Below are 13,377 nucleotides of genomic sequence, written 5' to 3'. Positions count from 1 at the left end.
TAATTTAACCACACACACACATACACGCACACGCGCGCGCGAAAACGAACAAGCCAGAAATTTATAAAATTAAGCTTGGCAAAGGCTCATGTGTTCATTATTACTGCTTCAAAACACAAGATATAACAATAAAACAAATAGTGAATCTTGCACACACGTACCGGTATGCACACCCGCCTGTCAATGTGTCTGTCATTTTATTCTGCTATGGTTCCTGGTGCTGTTATCACAGACTGTCTGGCAGGCTTGGCAGCCAGTGATCTGATTGGTTATTCATGTCACGCTGCCGGAGCCTATCATATTATCCTCAGTGACTTGCATTTCCATCCAATCAGGTTTCCCCTTTGTACGCCGTGGGTGTTGAGATGCAAATCTATTCAATGGAGCACATTTTCACTTCCCATTGTAAGACTGTTGGTGGAGAAAGTGAGTTTTACATGCGATAAATGTCAGCGATGATGCCGTGAATGGCAGGCAGCGTTTCAATAGCCCATCGCTGCATCCTTTCAATTCTTTATCTAGCTTCTCCTTTTGTTCCTCCATCATTAATCATTGAGAGTATTACAAGCGGGGCTGGTGGGAATAGGACAGCTTTTGCCGGGTCTCTTTCTAAAATTCTAACCCAGTTACACTCTCTTGACTTGGTTGCAGTTTCCATGCAGTTTCAGGATCAAGAATCAAGGGGGTTTTTACTTGTCACTCACTCATACAGGCAACAAGCAGTAAATGTTCAACTATGGCTGTCACGATTATGAAATTTCACGTGACGATTAATTGTCACACAAATGACTGCGAGTAATGATTTATTTGTGTTTTTGTCTTTCAAAATCGATTTCTGTTTGGCTTATAGGCTTTGAAATAGTTGCGCAGGGCAGTTATGACACATTCTAAATATACAAAGAAATTACGAAATTAATAACGTAACTTTCAAGAAAATATTAAAAGTGGAAGTAACGGAACTACACATGCAATATGTTATGAGCTTGTAGATCTGCTATTTCCACTACGTTTGAAAATTGTCCAACATGGAAACGATTATGCTAAAATAAAAGATCGATTAGGCCAGTGGTTCTCAAAGTGGATTCCAGGAACTCGTGGTTTCCTTTAGGGGGGGGTCTAAATTGACACATACAAGTGTGTAACTCTGACAGTGTTGTACACAGTCAGAGTTAATGGTACACTGGATTAGGCGATTATGTAATAATTGTGAAAGGCCTTCTAACAACAGCAAAATAAAATTCAACAAGATAATACCGGGTTAAAATGAAAACATAAATAAGACAGATAACTCACCCTCTTCACGTAGTTCTGGATTGCTTCTGGATCTGGGGCCTGATGACCCGCCACGCACACATCTGTCTCCAGGCGGCGCCCGGCCCACTTTAGATGACCCTTATCTGAGCTACGGAGGGAGAAAATGGCAGAATGGAATGAGAGAGATCATTAAACCCAAGAGATTAGCCATGAAGCAGAGTTTATATATATATAGACTTCATTACTCCCATCTACAGAAAGAGGTTCAATCAATATTTGCCAGCATGAACAACTCTCTGGCTAAGACAGGTCTGCGACCTACTGAGAACAACTCAGAGACTTGTGCTTTAGAACTTTACATCTATAAAGGTGGTCTGACTACAGTAATGACACAGAAAACAGTAAGATATATTGTATAATCACTGAAGAAGTTCATTTAATTTCATCTGACAAATGGATTTTTAGATAACTTGTATGCAAGTGGAAATGTTGACCTAAAGGTGGTGCTAGATATCACCAAGTTGATCATTTGGCTTCAGTGCAATGCTAGGGAGAGACCATGGGGTCACCAAGTTCAGTAAGGTTCATCTACTGAGGAGCATGAAGGTGCACAGCAATTTCATAGACTGTTCGCTTGTTTCACTTGCAGAGAGTTTTCCACCGCAGTGGTGTTTCTCTTCCAAAACAAAACACAGCACTATTACTAACTTTGCTTTGGACTCGATTGGTATAGGAATTGAGAGTTGAGATTGAGAATATGGTATTTAGTTAAAATGTGCCACGGGAAAACGTTTTCTAAATATGTTATTTAGGCTTGGTTTCTGCAGCAGCAGCAAACTAAAGGTCCACTCTACAGGAGTATCAAGTCTCCTCAATTCTACCGACTCTTGCAAAAGACTGAGCAGGTTCAGTTTTTCATTGACGGGTCCCACCGGCTTTATCGACGGCAAGCGTCTCTTGCCGACAAGCTCCCGATGGCTCCCTGTCGGCAGCCGATGCTTTTCGACGGCAAATCGTGGCCAGATCTGTGCGTTTAAGAGCTGGCTCTACAGTTTCACATAAAAGTAGCAAAAGTAGTATTTTTTAACAGTTTTGGACATAAGAGGTTTCTACCCGACAGCAACGATATGTTATTTGGGTCACCATCAATCAGCCTTGCAGCCACCAGGGCTAAAAAGGGCTTTTTTGGTATACTGTATGATGCTGTGAGAATCCTTATGTTAAACAAGCAAGTGATGCAAGACTACTCACAAAGTACATGGACATAGTGGACTGAAATTGGTGCAGCCCAACATTGCAGTACAGTATATCCATGGATAATTGAGCAGGTTGGTGTCACGGGGACGGTGTACCCTGATCTGGAAGTCAAATGAACATTCCTATGCCTGCACACTCCACATGTACTCCATTTGTACACTACCATATCCTATCTCTCAGTTAAATGAATACTTGGGATTTTTTCAGTGAATTTATTCTGACATTTTGCACTGTGGCATTTATTTTCCCAGACATTTGGGTCAATGTAATTTAGTTTTCTTCATCTTCTGTTTCATCACATTACCATCTTCATTACTGGTCTTTGCCTTGCCATTTGTAACAAAACATTTCCTTTCAGTTGTACACCATTTTGTAAGAGAGAAATAACAGTAGACTGTACTTGAACTCAGAGCGTGGTAGACATCTGTAAGAGGGTTTATGTGTCTCTGTCTTCCTGTCCAATGCTAATCTCACAGACCGCTGGACCGATCAGTGTAACATTTCTTGTGTACACCGTCACAAGGTTAATGCATAATTGGACAAATCTTTGTTCATATAATATTCCTTGGTTTAATTCACAGGCTTTAGGGTCTGTAACCCTGGGCACCAAGCTCCGGGAGGCACCAAAAGCCTGGTAAATGTTTTATTTTTTTAATACTGTACTATACATAAGTAACGGTGCAGAGTAGTGTGAAAACTGTGCCAAAGCAGCCAGGGCATCTAGGGGGCCCGGAAGGGGGGGGCAAACGTGGCCCCTGATGTCCACCGCCGTGGTGGGCGGGATAACTGACCCTCTGTCCAATGACTTTAACATTTATTTTAGGATTTAACCTTAACTTTTTTCATGGATGTCAATGGAGCTTGGATTGTCCAAATTCTGGCATGGATGACATCATAGGCTAGACTCTTTCAGAGCTCGGCCCCAACCATGTTCGAATATGAACTTATTTATCATAGATATGTCATGCACAACTGGCGTCATCGACTGGCCATATAGAACATTGAATTTGGTTTAGAGCCAGGGGCACCTGCTGGCCTACTGGTCCAGGCGCATACAACTTAGGCATTGCCACATAGGCATGGATGCCTGGTGGCGTCGCCGGTTCGATTCCCGATTCCTTTGCCGCGTGTCACTCCCCATTTCTCTCTCCATTTCCTATCAATAAAGGCATAAAAGCCCCAAAAAACTAATTAACAAAATAATAATTTAGTTTAGAGCCATGCACGCATGAATTTTAGTTCAACATTCAGTTTAAAGTTAAACGCTTGAGTAATGCAAGACTGTGAACTATAAGGTGGAGGCTAGGGTGGTGGAGGCATGTTTGCCAGCAGCAGCAGCAGCAGTGATGCTGCGGCAGCAAGGCAGAGATCTATAGTGTAGGAGGAAGGCATGTTTAAACGGAACGCCTTGTTTAGGGAACGAGGTGTGATTGGTGTGCAGGAAAGCGTGGCTGATTGAAAGCAATCAGCAGACTGCATACACTCATTACAGCTGAGTGTATGCACATTTCGTGCCCTGCAAGAACTAATGCTATGCTTCATTTCAAGTTCAAGTTCTTTGCTCTTCTACCTCGGATTTGAACCCACGGTTTCATGCGCAAGTGCTGGATTTATTTTTACCATTGAGCTAATAGAGCCAGCCTGCTTGTTGAGCGGATACAGTAAATTTAATGTCAGATCCTGACCTTTGACACGATCTAAATGTCTCAATAGAAGAGCAGGGATTACAAATTACAACCACTCCAATTGTAGAAGTTATATTGTATTAGCATACTCTTCCATACAGATTGAAAAAGAAAAGAAAAAGAAAATACAAATACAAATATTTTATTCGTTAAAAGAAATTACAGAGTGCTCCTTTAAACAAGCACGTTTTTGTAAACATTTTATCAAATTAGAAACAAATTGAAGTTTGTGAGTTCAGTTTCATTTTAGAAGTAGTAAAAAAAAAAAGCACAGTGTGTTTATCACTGACTGATGTAGCAGATGCATTATTGCAGATACCAACTGGGACATCTCCCAGCCAGATGGCTCCGCTGAATTAAGACACACTAGAACACGACATGTCCAGAATTCAAGGAAACACTTCTGGTTATGCTGCCAAGGTCTGCACAATAGCACAATGCGCTTTCTGGTTCAGGAAGGCATTTTCCTTCACAAAAAGGTAATTATCACTGGCCATGATCAACATAGGCCTATTATTAGAGAGAGAGAGAGAATATAGCAGGGGGGGGTCTTTTGTTCCTATTGTAAGGCACAGTGATGAAAAGGAATATTCAGATATCGTTGCTGTCAGGCAGAAACCTCGTATCTCCATATTTCAACTTTCAATTTCTTTTTTTTTTTTTTTGCGTGTCCGAGAATATGTTTTCACTCCTGTCCGTCCGTCCGTCCGTCCTTGTATGTTGTATGTTCGTATGAGCAGCTAAATCTCCAGCACCGTTGTACCGATCGAGGCAGAACTCCCTGGAGGCCATAAGAACCTCTGCCCCAAATATTTCACATCAGCCTGTTATAGCGCCACCAGAAGGCCGATTTTATTTTATTCTGTCCAAAACATCATGCAAATCGGTACACATCATCTCAATGTGTTGTTGTGAGCTTGTACAGTAGATCTGCAAATTTTGCGATTTTTGAACAATTCGAAAGCGCTACAGTATGTGGTTAAGTGTGTCTGTGGGCTTTTTATGAATATGGAATCATTAAAAGCATTAACAAGAGCGTGTGACTAAATAATAGCTACATTGAATCCATTGGAACAGGTTCTTTTTTCAATTTCCTGGAAAGTAATGCTATTGGACATACAAGGTTTACACCAGACAACGACGATATAGAGAAGGGAGGGGGTCCTTTTGTCCACACTGTAAGGCACAATGATAAAAAGGAATATTCAGATACTCTGTCTGTTCATATTTGGATTGAGGTCAGTAGGGGACACCACAATCATATTAAACCCATTTAGGCCTAGAATTATTGAATGCTTTAACCAGTGAAAAATAGCAGATATACAAGCTCACTGCGAGCTTGTAGATCTGCTATTTTTGAAAAAGTCGTGAAAATGTGTGCAAATCTTTGACTATTATGTATTTTCAAAGCGAACATTTGTAACTCAAATTTTGCTTCTGGGTGGTCCCTGGAACTAAATATTTTGAGATGGGGGTCCGTGGCCAAATACGTATCATTTTGGGGGTCCTTAACATGAAAAGGTTTGAGAACCACTGACATAGTAGTCTCTCAAGAACAGACTAACTGGGCTCCAGTCAAGTGAAAAGGACCTTTTCTTTGATGATGGCTGGCCAGATTGCTGACATAGAAACATAGGGTTTTTCAAAAAGTCTTAGAAGGATTCAAAAGACACTTATAGAATCGGGTCAAAATATAAATGTTCACGATTTTTCAAAAATAGCAGATCTACAAGCTCGCAGCGCCACGCTGTGAGCTTGTATATCTGCTATTTTTCAATAGTTAAAGCATAAAATAATGATACACAATAATGTGTACCCCATTCTGAATGGGTTAAGCTTCGGGGGTGTCATTGACACTCTCAGGTTTGAAAAAAAAAAAAAAAAGAAAGAAAGGCGGATCAACCAGGATTATTTTCATTCGTCTTCTCAATTCTCATTTTTAGGGGTTTCTGATTAGAATGGACGGCATTGATGCAAAGATAAAAGGGATGGGGGGAGAGAGAGGGGGGCTGAGAGGACAAAAGGAAAGGGGGATGGCCGTGACTTAAGAGAGGAGATAAAAGGATGGAGAGATGGTTTCTCTCTCTCTCTCTCTCTCTCTCTCTCTCTCTCTCTGAACGGATCAGTTCCTCTCTGGCAGACGCTGATGATGCAATCAGTGGTCTCCACGGTGACAGGTGCCAGGAAGCAGCAGGATGGCTTGGCAGGAGGGGCATCTAAAGAACGGCCCTGGCACCCACCTGTGTACCGCTCTCTCTGTGTGTGTGTGTGTGTGTGTGTGTGTGTGTGTGTGTGTGTGTGTCACTCTGTATGTGTGAGTGAGCATGGGTGCATGGGTGCGTGTGTGCGTGCATGCGTGTGAGCGTGTGTGCTTGTATTACTATATTATACGGGCCCACAAGTACTGTATAGTAGAATTTAGGTAGACATTGTGAGGACCATTATCCTGGCCTTCAAAAGAGATATGGTTGTTTTATGGTTAAAGATGATTTTTAGAGTCAGGCATACAATTAGGAAAAGAGTGAGGCATTTAGAGGTTAGGTTTAGGGGATAGGTTGGAGTTACGCCCCATTTATACATAGGTGCACGCCTGTGCGTTGCAGATGCAACACATTGTGATCAATCTGCGATGCGTTGTAGATCAGCTATAGAGCGAAATCTTAGTTTAGGCTGAATTTCCTCTTAGCGCCCCGCCACTAGCAGGTCTAAAACACTCATGGCTTTGGCAAACTGCATGATGCTGTCAGAACCCAATGTAAAAGGAGCAAGTGATGCAAGAATACTCAAAAAGTATGTGGACATGCAGGCCTCGAATTGCTGCAGCAAAACATTGCAGTAGATCCACTGATAATTGAGCTAGTTGGTGTCACAGTGATCTGGAAGTCAAAGTCACATTCCTATGCCTGCACATTGTGCACAATCAACTTTGTACACTACAAAGCCCTGAGCGTTCATTTAACTGTGAGTGTTTGATACTCAGGATTTCCGCAGTGCATTCATTCTGACATTTTGCACTGTGGCATTTATTTTCCCTGACATTTGGATCAACCTAAGTTAGCTTTCCTCCTGCATTGTCACCTTGTGGTCTTGCTTTTTTTTTTTATCACATTACCATCTTCATATACTGTAGTTATGTGTGCACATGTGGTATTTTGAATACGGGACTTCTACTTATAACAGAGTATACCGGTATCTACAAAGCAGTATTGAATTGATACCAAACTGTGAGTACTTCTCCCATCACTGTTCATTTATGACAAAAACATAGAAAGATGAAATATGGAGAAGAACTGCTTCTGCTCGGCAGAGAAGATGTACACATTCATAAATGTATTTGAGTGTAAATCCACACGGCCAGGGGTGTCGCACCAAATTCTGGGCCCTGGGTACAAGGATTCACTCACATCTTGTGCTTTAACTAATGAAAAATAGCAGATATACAAGCTCACAGCGCGGCTCACAAGCTCACTGAGTGCCGCGCTGCGAGCTAGTAGAAAAAATTACGCGAAAATTTGTGCAAGTCTTTTGAATATTTTAAATCCTTCTAAGGTTTTTTTTTTTAAACCTATGTTTCGATGTCAGTGGTGCTCAAATCTTTTCATGTGAAGGATGTATTTGGCCCATGGACCACCATCTCAAAATATTTAGTTCCAGGCACGACCCAGAAGCAAAATTTGAGTTACAAATGTTCGCTTAAAAGATTTATATATTCAAAGATTTGCACACATTTTCACAACTTTTTCACGACTTAAAAAAAAATAGCAAATCTATCTGCTATTTTTCAATAGCTAAAGTTTAAAATAATGAAGGCCCCTCCACCTTGGGCCCTAGTAACTCAGTCCCACTCCCCCCCCCCCCCCCCCCTTGTGACTCCCCTGCACACGGCATCGACAGTGTTCCTAATGTACCTGTCACTGTGTGAGCCTTGCTTTCACACCTAGCACCTAAACTCTGTGGGGTAGCGGGAGAGAGAGGACAGAACAACCTGGGTGCAAATGAGTCTGTCTGAATCTAAGCGCTGTGAGCCTGTAGATTGGCTAGTTCAATCCTTTTGGGAAAAGGACGTAGTAAGTGATTTTTTATACGTTTGAGTTCAGGGGACACACCTCATTTCTCTTGTGGGTCTCGAGCTGAAAAGGTTTGGGGTGCTTTCGTCTTCTTCTTCTTAAGAACACATCCAAAAATAAACTATGTGTAACTAGGGACTGGGAGAGTCATTCATTTGTGAAAATAAAATCCGGCCTATGGGGTGTTACTTATGTAGTTAACCTAGATTTACCAGCATGAATCAAAATGTTCCAATTATTGGTGAACAAAAGCTGTTATTTTCTCCATTTAGTAAATGTCCATATATCTTCCATCCAAGTTGGCCTCTCCTGAGACAACCATTTCTTGGAAAGTGTTCTTTTTACCGGCCACCAGCATTAAATATTCATCTCTTTCCAACCCTTCTTGAGCTATCCAAACTACATGGCACCTCACATTTAAACATCTGCTCCTAACACTGTATTATTATTATAGTTACCAGTAAGACTCCCTAATCGGGAGATAGCGACCGTCAGGTCGCATACACAAACTTTAGAAAGCAATGGTAGCCAATCAGCAGGGAATATGGACAAGCGGCTTGGGATGACAATGTTTCCAAATATGGAGACGCCTGACGTTACAGTACTGACATCACAGATGGCATTACAGTTTATTTGATACCATGGGAAAACACTTGGACACAAAGTCATGTATTAGAGTGGTTAGAACCGCTCAAAATATGAAGTGCATATGAAATTATACTATTGGAATCGCAAAAGTAGATCAAATCAATCTCTGTCTGACTCACAAGAAGCACACGACTGACCAGCTCTACTTAAAACTATATAATAACCATAATATGCCATGTATCGGATTTTTAGCCAAACAGTTATGATTAGGCCTTCACACCTCAAAAATCTGGATTCATTCTTCAAATCGACCGGATCAAAGACACAGTGGGCAGTGGCTAGCCTATGAGGTAACGAGTGATTCACCCCTAACCCTAACCCTAACCCTAACCCAGTAGGTGTTTTTATTGGATGTGATTTCTCCATCGTGACACATTCTCATCAAAGCACTCACATAAACTTTGCTCTTTTAAAAAAAAAACGACCAGTGTCTGTAGCGACTTTTAAGAGTAAGCAGGTTAGATTCACTCACTGCACTGGGATGTGAACGATGCCAGGCAAAGGCAGAAGACGGGTGACCAGCAGTACGCAAAACAGTGTGACAGGCCCTGCAAATCAACTGTGGTAATACTTAATTTGCTCATGTTACTTGTTAAAAGCAACATTTTATTAAGACACGCAAAATGGAATCTCAATCTCAATTATATATATATATATATATATATATATATATATATATATATATATATATATATATATATATATATATATTAAGGCTGGGACTTTAACTGATTAATTGCGATTAATTAATTACAGAAAATTAACGCGATTAAAAAAAATACGCATTTTAATCGCACTTAGTTTTTGCACCACAGAACCTTCAGTTTCGGGCATACCGATCATAGCGATGCACCAACCGAGAAGAGACAACAAACGCAAAGGGAGAAGTAGCCGATAAGAGCACTTTTCTTGGCCCAGTGGATGCGAAATTTTGATTTAAAAAACTCACTCGTTGATTCACTCGTACAACAAAATGTGTTTTACTCTCAGGTCAAATATCGATGTGCGATTAAAATGTGATTAATTGCGATTAATTAATCACAGAGCCTGTAATTAACTAGATTAAAAATATTAATCGCATCCCAGCCCTAATATATATATATATATATATATATATATATATATATATATATATAAATATAAATAGAAATAGAATAACCACATTTTATTTCCAAAAGGTTAGTAAGAAATGAGAATAGGGGCAGCCCGTTTAAACGTGTAACCGAATATCCGCACGCACCCTACCTAAAATAAAGCTGTTTTTGTAAACTGGATTAAAACCGCAGTAGTTCCATAAATGGTCAGAGTGAATTTTAGCTGACGTCACAGGGTTGGAAGTCACAATCTCACAGTTAGATCGGCTGTCATATACACCATGTATGGGTGGAGGTACTGTGAAAGCTCCATAAAAGGACAGATGTGGACATAGTGACATCAGAAGCGGATGTAGACATCAGCAATGGGATATAAGCAACGTATAGTGGCAGTTTACTTGGCCCTGTGTCTGTGAGTCAAGCTGGGAATAGTGACCTCCTCAACCTCATTATAGATCCCTGTAACGGAAGAGTTTATTAACCGATTCCTTCTAGCCTATTAGCGGGAGAACATCTTTTTCTGCTATCTTCAGCGCACAGCCCTAGCCTAGCTCTTTATAGCTGTAGACGAAAACCAAACTACGAGGCCAAAGAAAAGATGTACCCTAAGATTGACCTTAAACCCTTTCCATGGCAGTGGTTTATTACAAATCGCTGGATCATCCTTAGTACTTTACTAGGGCTCGGCTGGTTTGTTTACTACCTGTCTGTAAACTACGGATCTTCTCCCACCTGCTGCAAGACCAACGAGTTGTGTCCAACGACAGTGGACCCACTGTTGCATCCGATAGATTCGGCCTCTGAGTTGCCCTCAATGACTGGCAAAAGAATACCAAAAGAATACTTTGAGGACCTGCCAGTGTGCTCGGCCATCATCCAGGGGGACATGGTGAACAAGAATGATGAGATTGCTCGACTTCTGGGATCGAGGGAGAGACTGTCAAATGATTTCTACCTTAGCATGGCAAAGGGCTGTGATGCTTACATAGAAAACAGAGGGTTTATCACGGTGCCGCTCAGTGCAGAGGAGAGGGACTTTCCCATTGCCTACTCCATGGTCATTCATGCAGACGTGGAGATGTTTGAGAGACTGCTACGTGCCGTGTACCACCCTCAGAATGTGTATTGCGTACATATGGACAACAAGTCGTCGGAGGGATTTCAGAAAGCTGTGAGGGCAATCGTTTCCTGTTTCTCTAATGTGTTCATAGCCAGCAAATTAGAAAGAGTTACATACGCGTCCTGGTCCAGAGTGCAAGCTGATCTAAACTGCATGAAAGATCTGATGGAGTCTCCTGTCCAGTGGAAGTATCTTCTCAACACTTGCGGCGCAGACCTACCCATCAAAACCAATGCAGAAATGGTTCAGGCGCTGAAACTGCTCAATGGAAAGAACAGTATGGAGTCTGAGGACGTGTCAGATTCCAAGAAGGGCCGCTGGCAGTACCAATACAAAGTTACCGATACTGAGCATGATAACTCTATCACCAACACGGGAATCAGGAAGACCCCACCACCAATCAATGCCATGTTCTCAGGGAACGCTTACTTTGTGGTCACTAGAGACTTTGTAAAGCATGTGCTGGAAGACAGAGAGATTCAGCATTTCATGGAGTGGTGCAAGGACACATATACCCCGGATGAACATCTGTGGGCCACTCTGAACAGGATTAGCTCTGTGCCTGGGTCAGTGCCTACCCACAGCAAGTTCCACCTGTCTGACATGAATGCCATTGCTCGCCTGGTAACTTGGGTTTACCATGCTGGTGATGTAATGAAAGGCTATGCGTACCCTGCATGCACTTCCACGGCTAGAAGAGGAGTGTGTGTATATGGGGCTGGGGACCTCCAGTGGATATTTCAACAGCATCACCTCATGGCGAACAAGTTTGATCCAGAGGTTGATGACATTGCAATTCGATGTATTGAGGCAATTCTCTGTTTCAAAGCATTGCATTACATTTAGTTGCTGTGCAAAATTCACAAATGATGCAAAAAAGTATAAAAAGAAAAGTGCAAATGCAATAGTAAAAAAAAAAAAAGCAAAAACTATATACAAATATATTTATCCTGTAGCTATGACATTTAGAATTAATACATTTAAACTAAAACATATTTTCATATCATGTCAGGGTCTGTAGGACAGACTAATTTGAAAGGGGCCTAATGTATGTCAATTTGTGAGTCTGTGACATAAAAAGATTAGAACACTAATATAGGGCTTGAACCGTAGTTTACTAACACTCTTCACTGTATCAATGCTCTCTGTGTGGGAGCATCGATACAGTGACTAATGTGAAGAAATGTGATATATATACACATACATACATACATACATACATACAGTAGCCTATATATAAAGTGCAAAAACCATAGTAAAAGTAATTGCAAAAACATAGTCTCGGTCATGCCTTTTGGCCTGGCAAAGACAACAATATGTTTCGATAACCAAAACATATAAAATATCAAGGTCTATATACTCATTTGAAATGAGGGTCCATGGCCGAATGTATATCAGTTAGTGTCTAATCTAGGTCTTGAACCATAGTTTACTGTCACTCTTATACCTCCATGTTGCTCTGTCAGAGCGCATCAACAGAGTGACTGAAATATATATCACCAGTAAGACTCCCTAATCGGGAGATAAGCGATATGGGACAGATCCATGTTGATGAGATGAGTGTAGACATACTGTGTATCAATCTGCGTGATTTTAGGGCAAAATCTGTAGGAGCAGTGTCCAAAAATGTGTTTGAAAAAATCAGCCTGATGGTGGCGCTATATGGGACAGATCCATGTTGATGACATGAGTGTAGGCATACTGTGTAGCGACTTGCGTGATTTTAGGGCAAGATCTGTAGGAGTAGTGTCCAAAAATGTGTTTAAAAAAATCGTCCAGAAGGTGGCGCTAAAAGGGACAGATCCATGTTGATGACATGAGTGTAAAGCAAGTGTGTACCGATTTGCGTGATTTTAGGGCAGAATTTGTAGGGGCAGTGTCCAAAAATGTGTTTGAATAAATCGGCCTGATGGTGGCGCTATATGGGACAGATCCATGTTGATGACATGAGTGTAGACATACTGTGTAGCGATTTGCGTGATTTTAGGGCCAAATCTGTAGGAGTAATGTCCAAAAATATGTTTTAAAAAATCGGCCCGAAGGTGGCGCTAAATGGGACAGATCTATGTTGATGAGATGAGTGTAGACATACTGTGTACCGATTTGCGTGATTTTAGGGCAAACATTGTAGGAGCAGTGTCCAAAAATGTGTTTTGCAAGAATCGGCCTCATGGTGGCGCTAGAAGAGGGGCATGTGAGAATTGATGGGTGGAGGTTGTAGTTTGACAGATGAGTGTGTGTGCAACATTTGG

General features: G+C 41.3%; 2 protein-coding genes across 2 annotated transcripts in view; one reads left to right on the top strand and one right to left on the bottom strand.

Moving 5' to 3' along the window:
* rftn1a (raftlin, lipid raft linker 1a) overlaps positions 1-13,377 on the bottom strand; it is a gene marked incomplete at both ends in the record, with an annotated part of 54,726 nt that overhangs the window by 16,656 nt on the left and 24,693 nt on the right. Inside the window, one exon of the mRNA XM_080735543.1 lies at positions 1,294-1,402. Within this exon, the coding sequence (XP_080591669.1) occupies positions 1,294-1,402 (109 nt within the window). The remainder of the gene's footprint in view (positions 1-1,293; positions 1,403-13,377) is intronic.
* On the top strand, positions 10,817-11,971 carry LOC308292321 (beta-1,3-galactosyl-O-glycosyl-glycoprotein beta-1,6-N-acetylglucosaminyltransferase 3-like; the record flags this gene model as incomplete). The annotated part of the gene is made up of 1 exon (XM_080734637.1): positions 10,817-11,971. The coding sequence occupies exon 1, from the start codon at positions 10,820-10,822 to the stop codon at positions 11,969-11,971; it is 1,152 nt and encodes a 383-aa protein (XP_080590763.1). The 5' UTR covers positions 10,817-10,819.

The sequence above is a fragment of the Nannobrachium achirus genome (assembly GCF_963921795.1).
Source record: "Nannobrachium achirus genome assembly, chromosome: 10".
Taxonomy (NCBI): domain Eukaryota; kingdom Metazoa; phylum Chordata; class Actinopteri; order Myctophiformes; family Myctophidae; genus Nannobrachium; species Nannobrachium achirus.
This window is presented reverse-complemented; position numbering and strand designations above follow the sequence as displayed.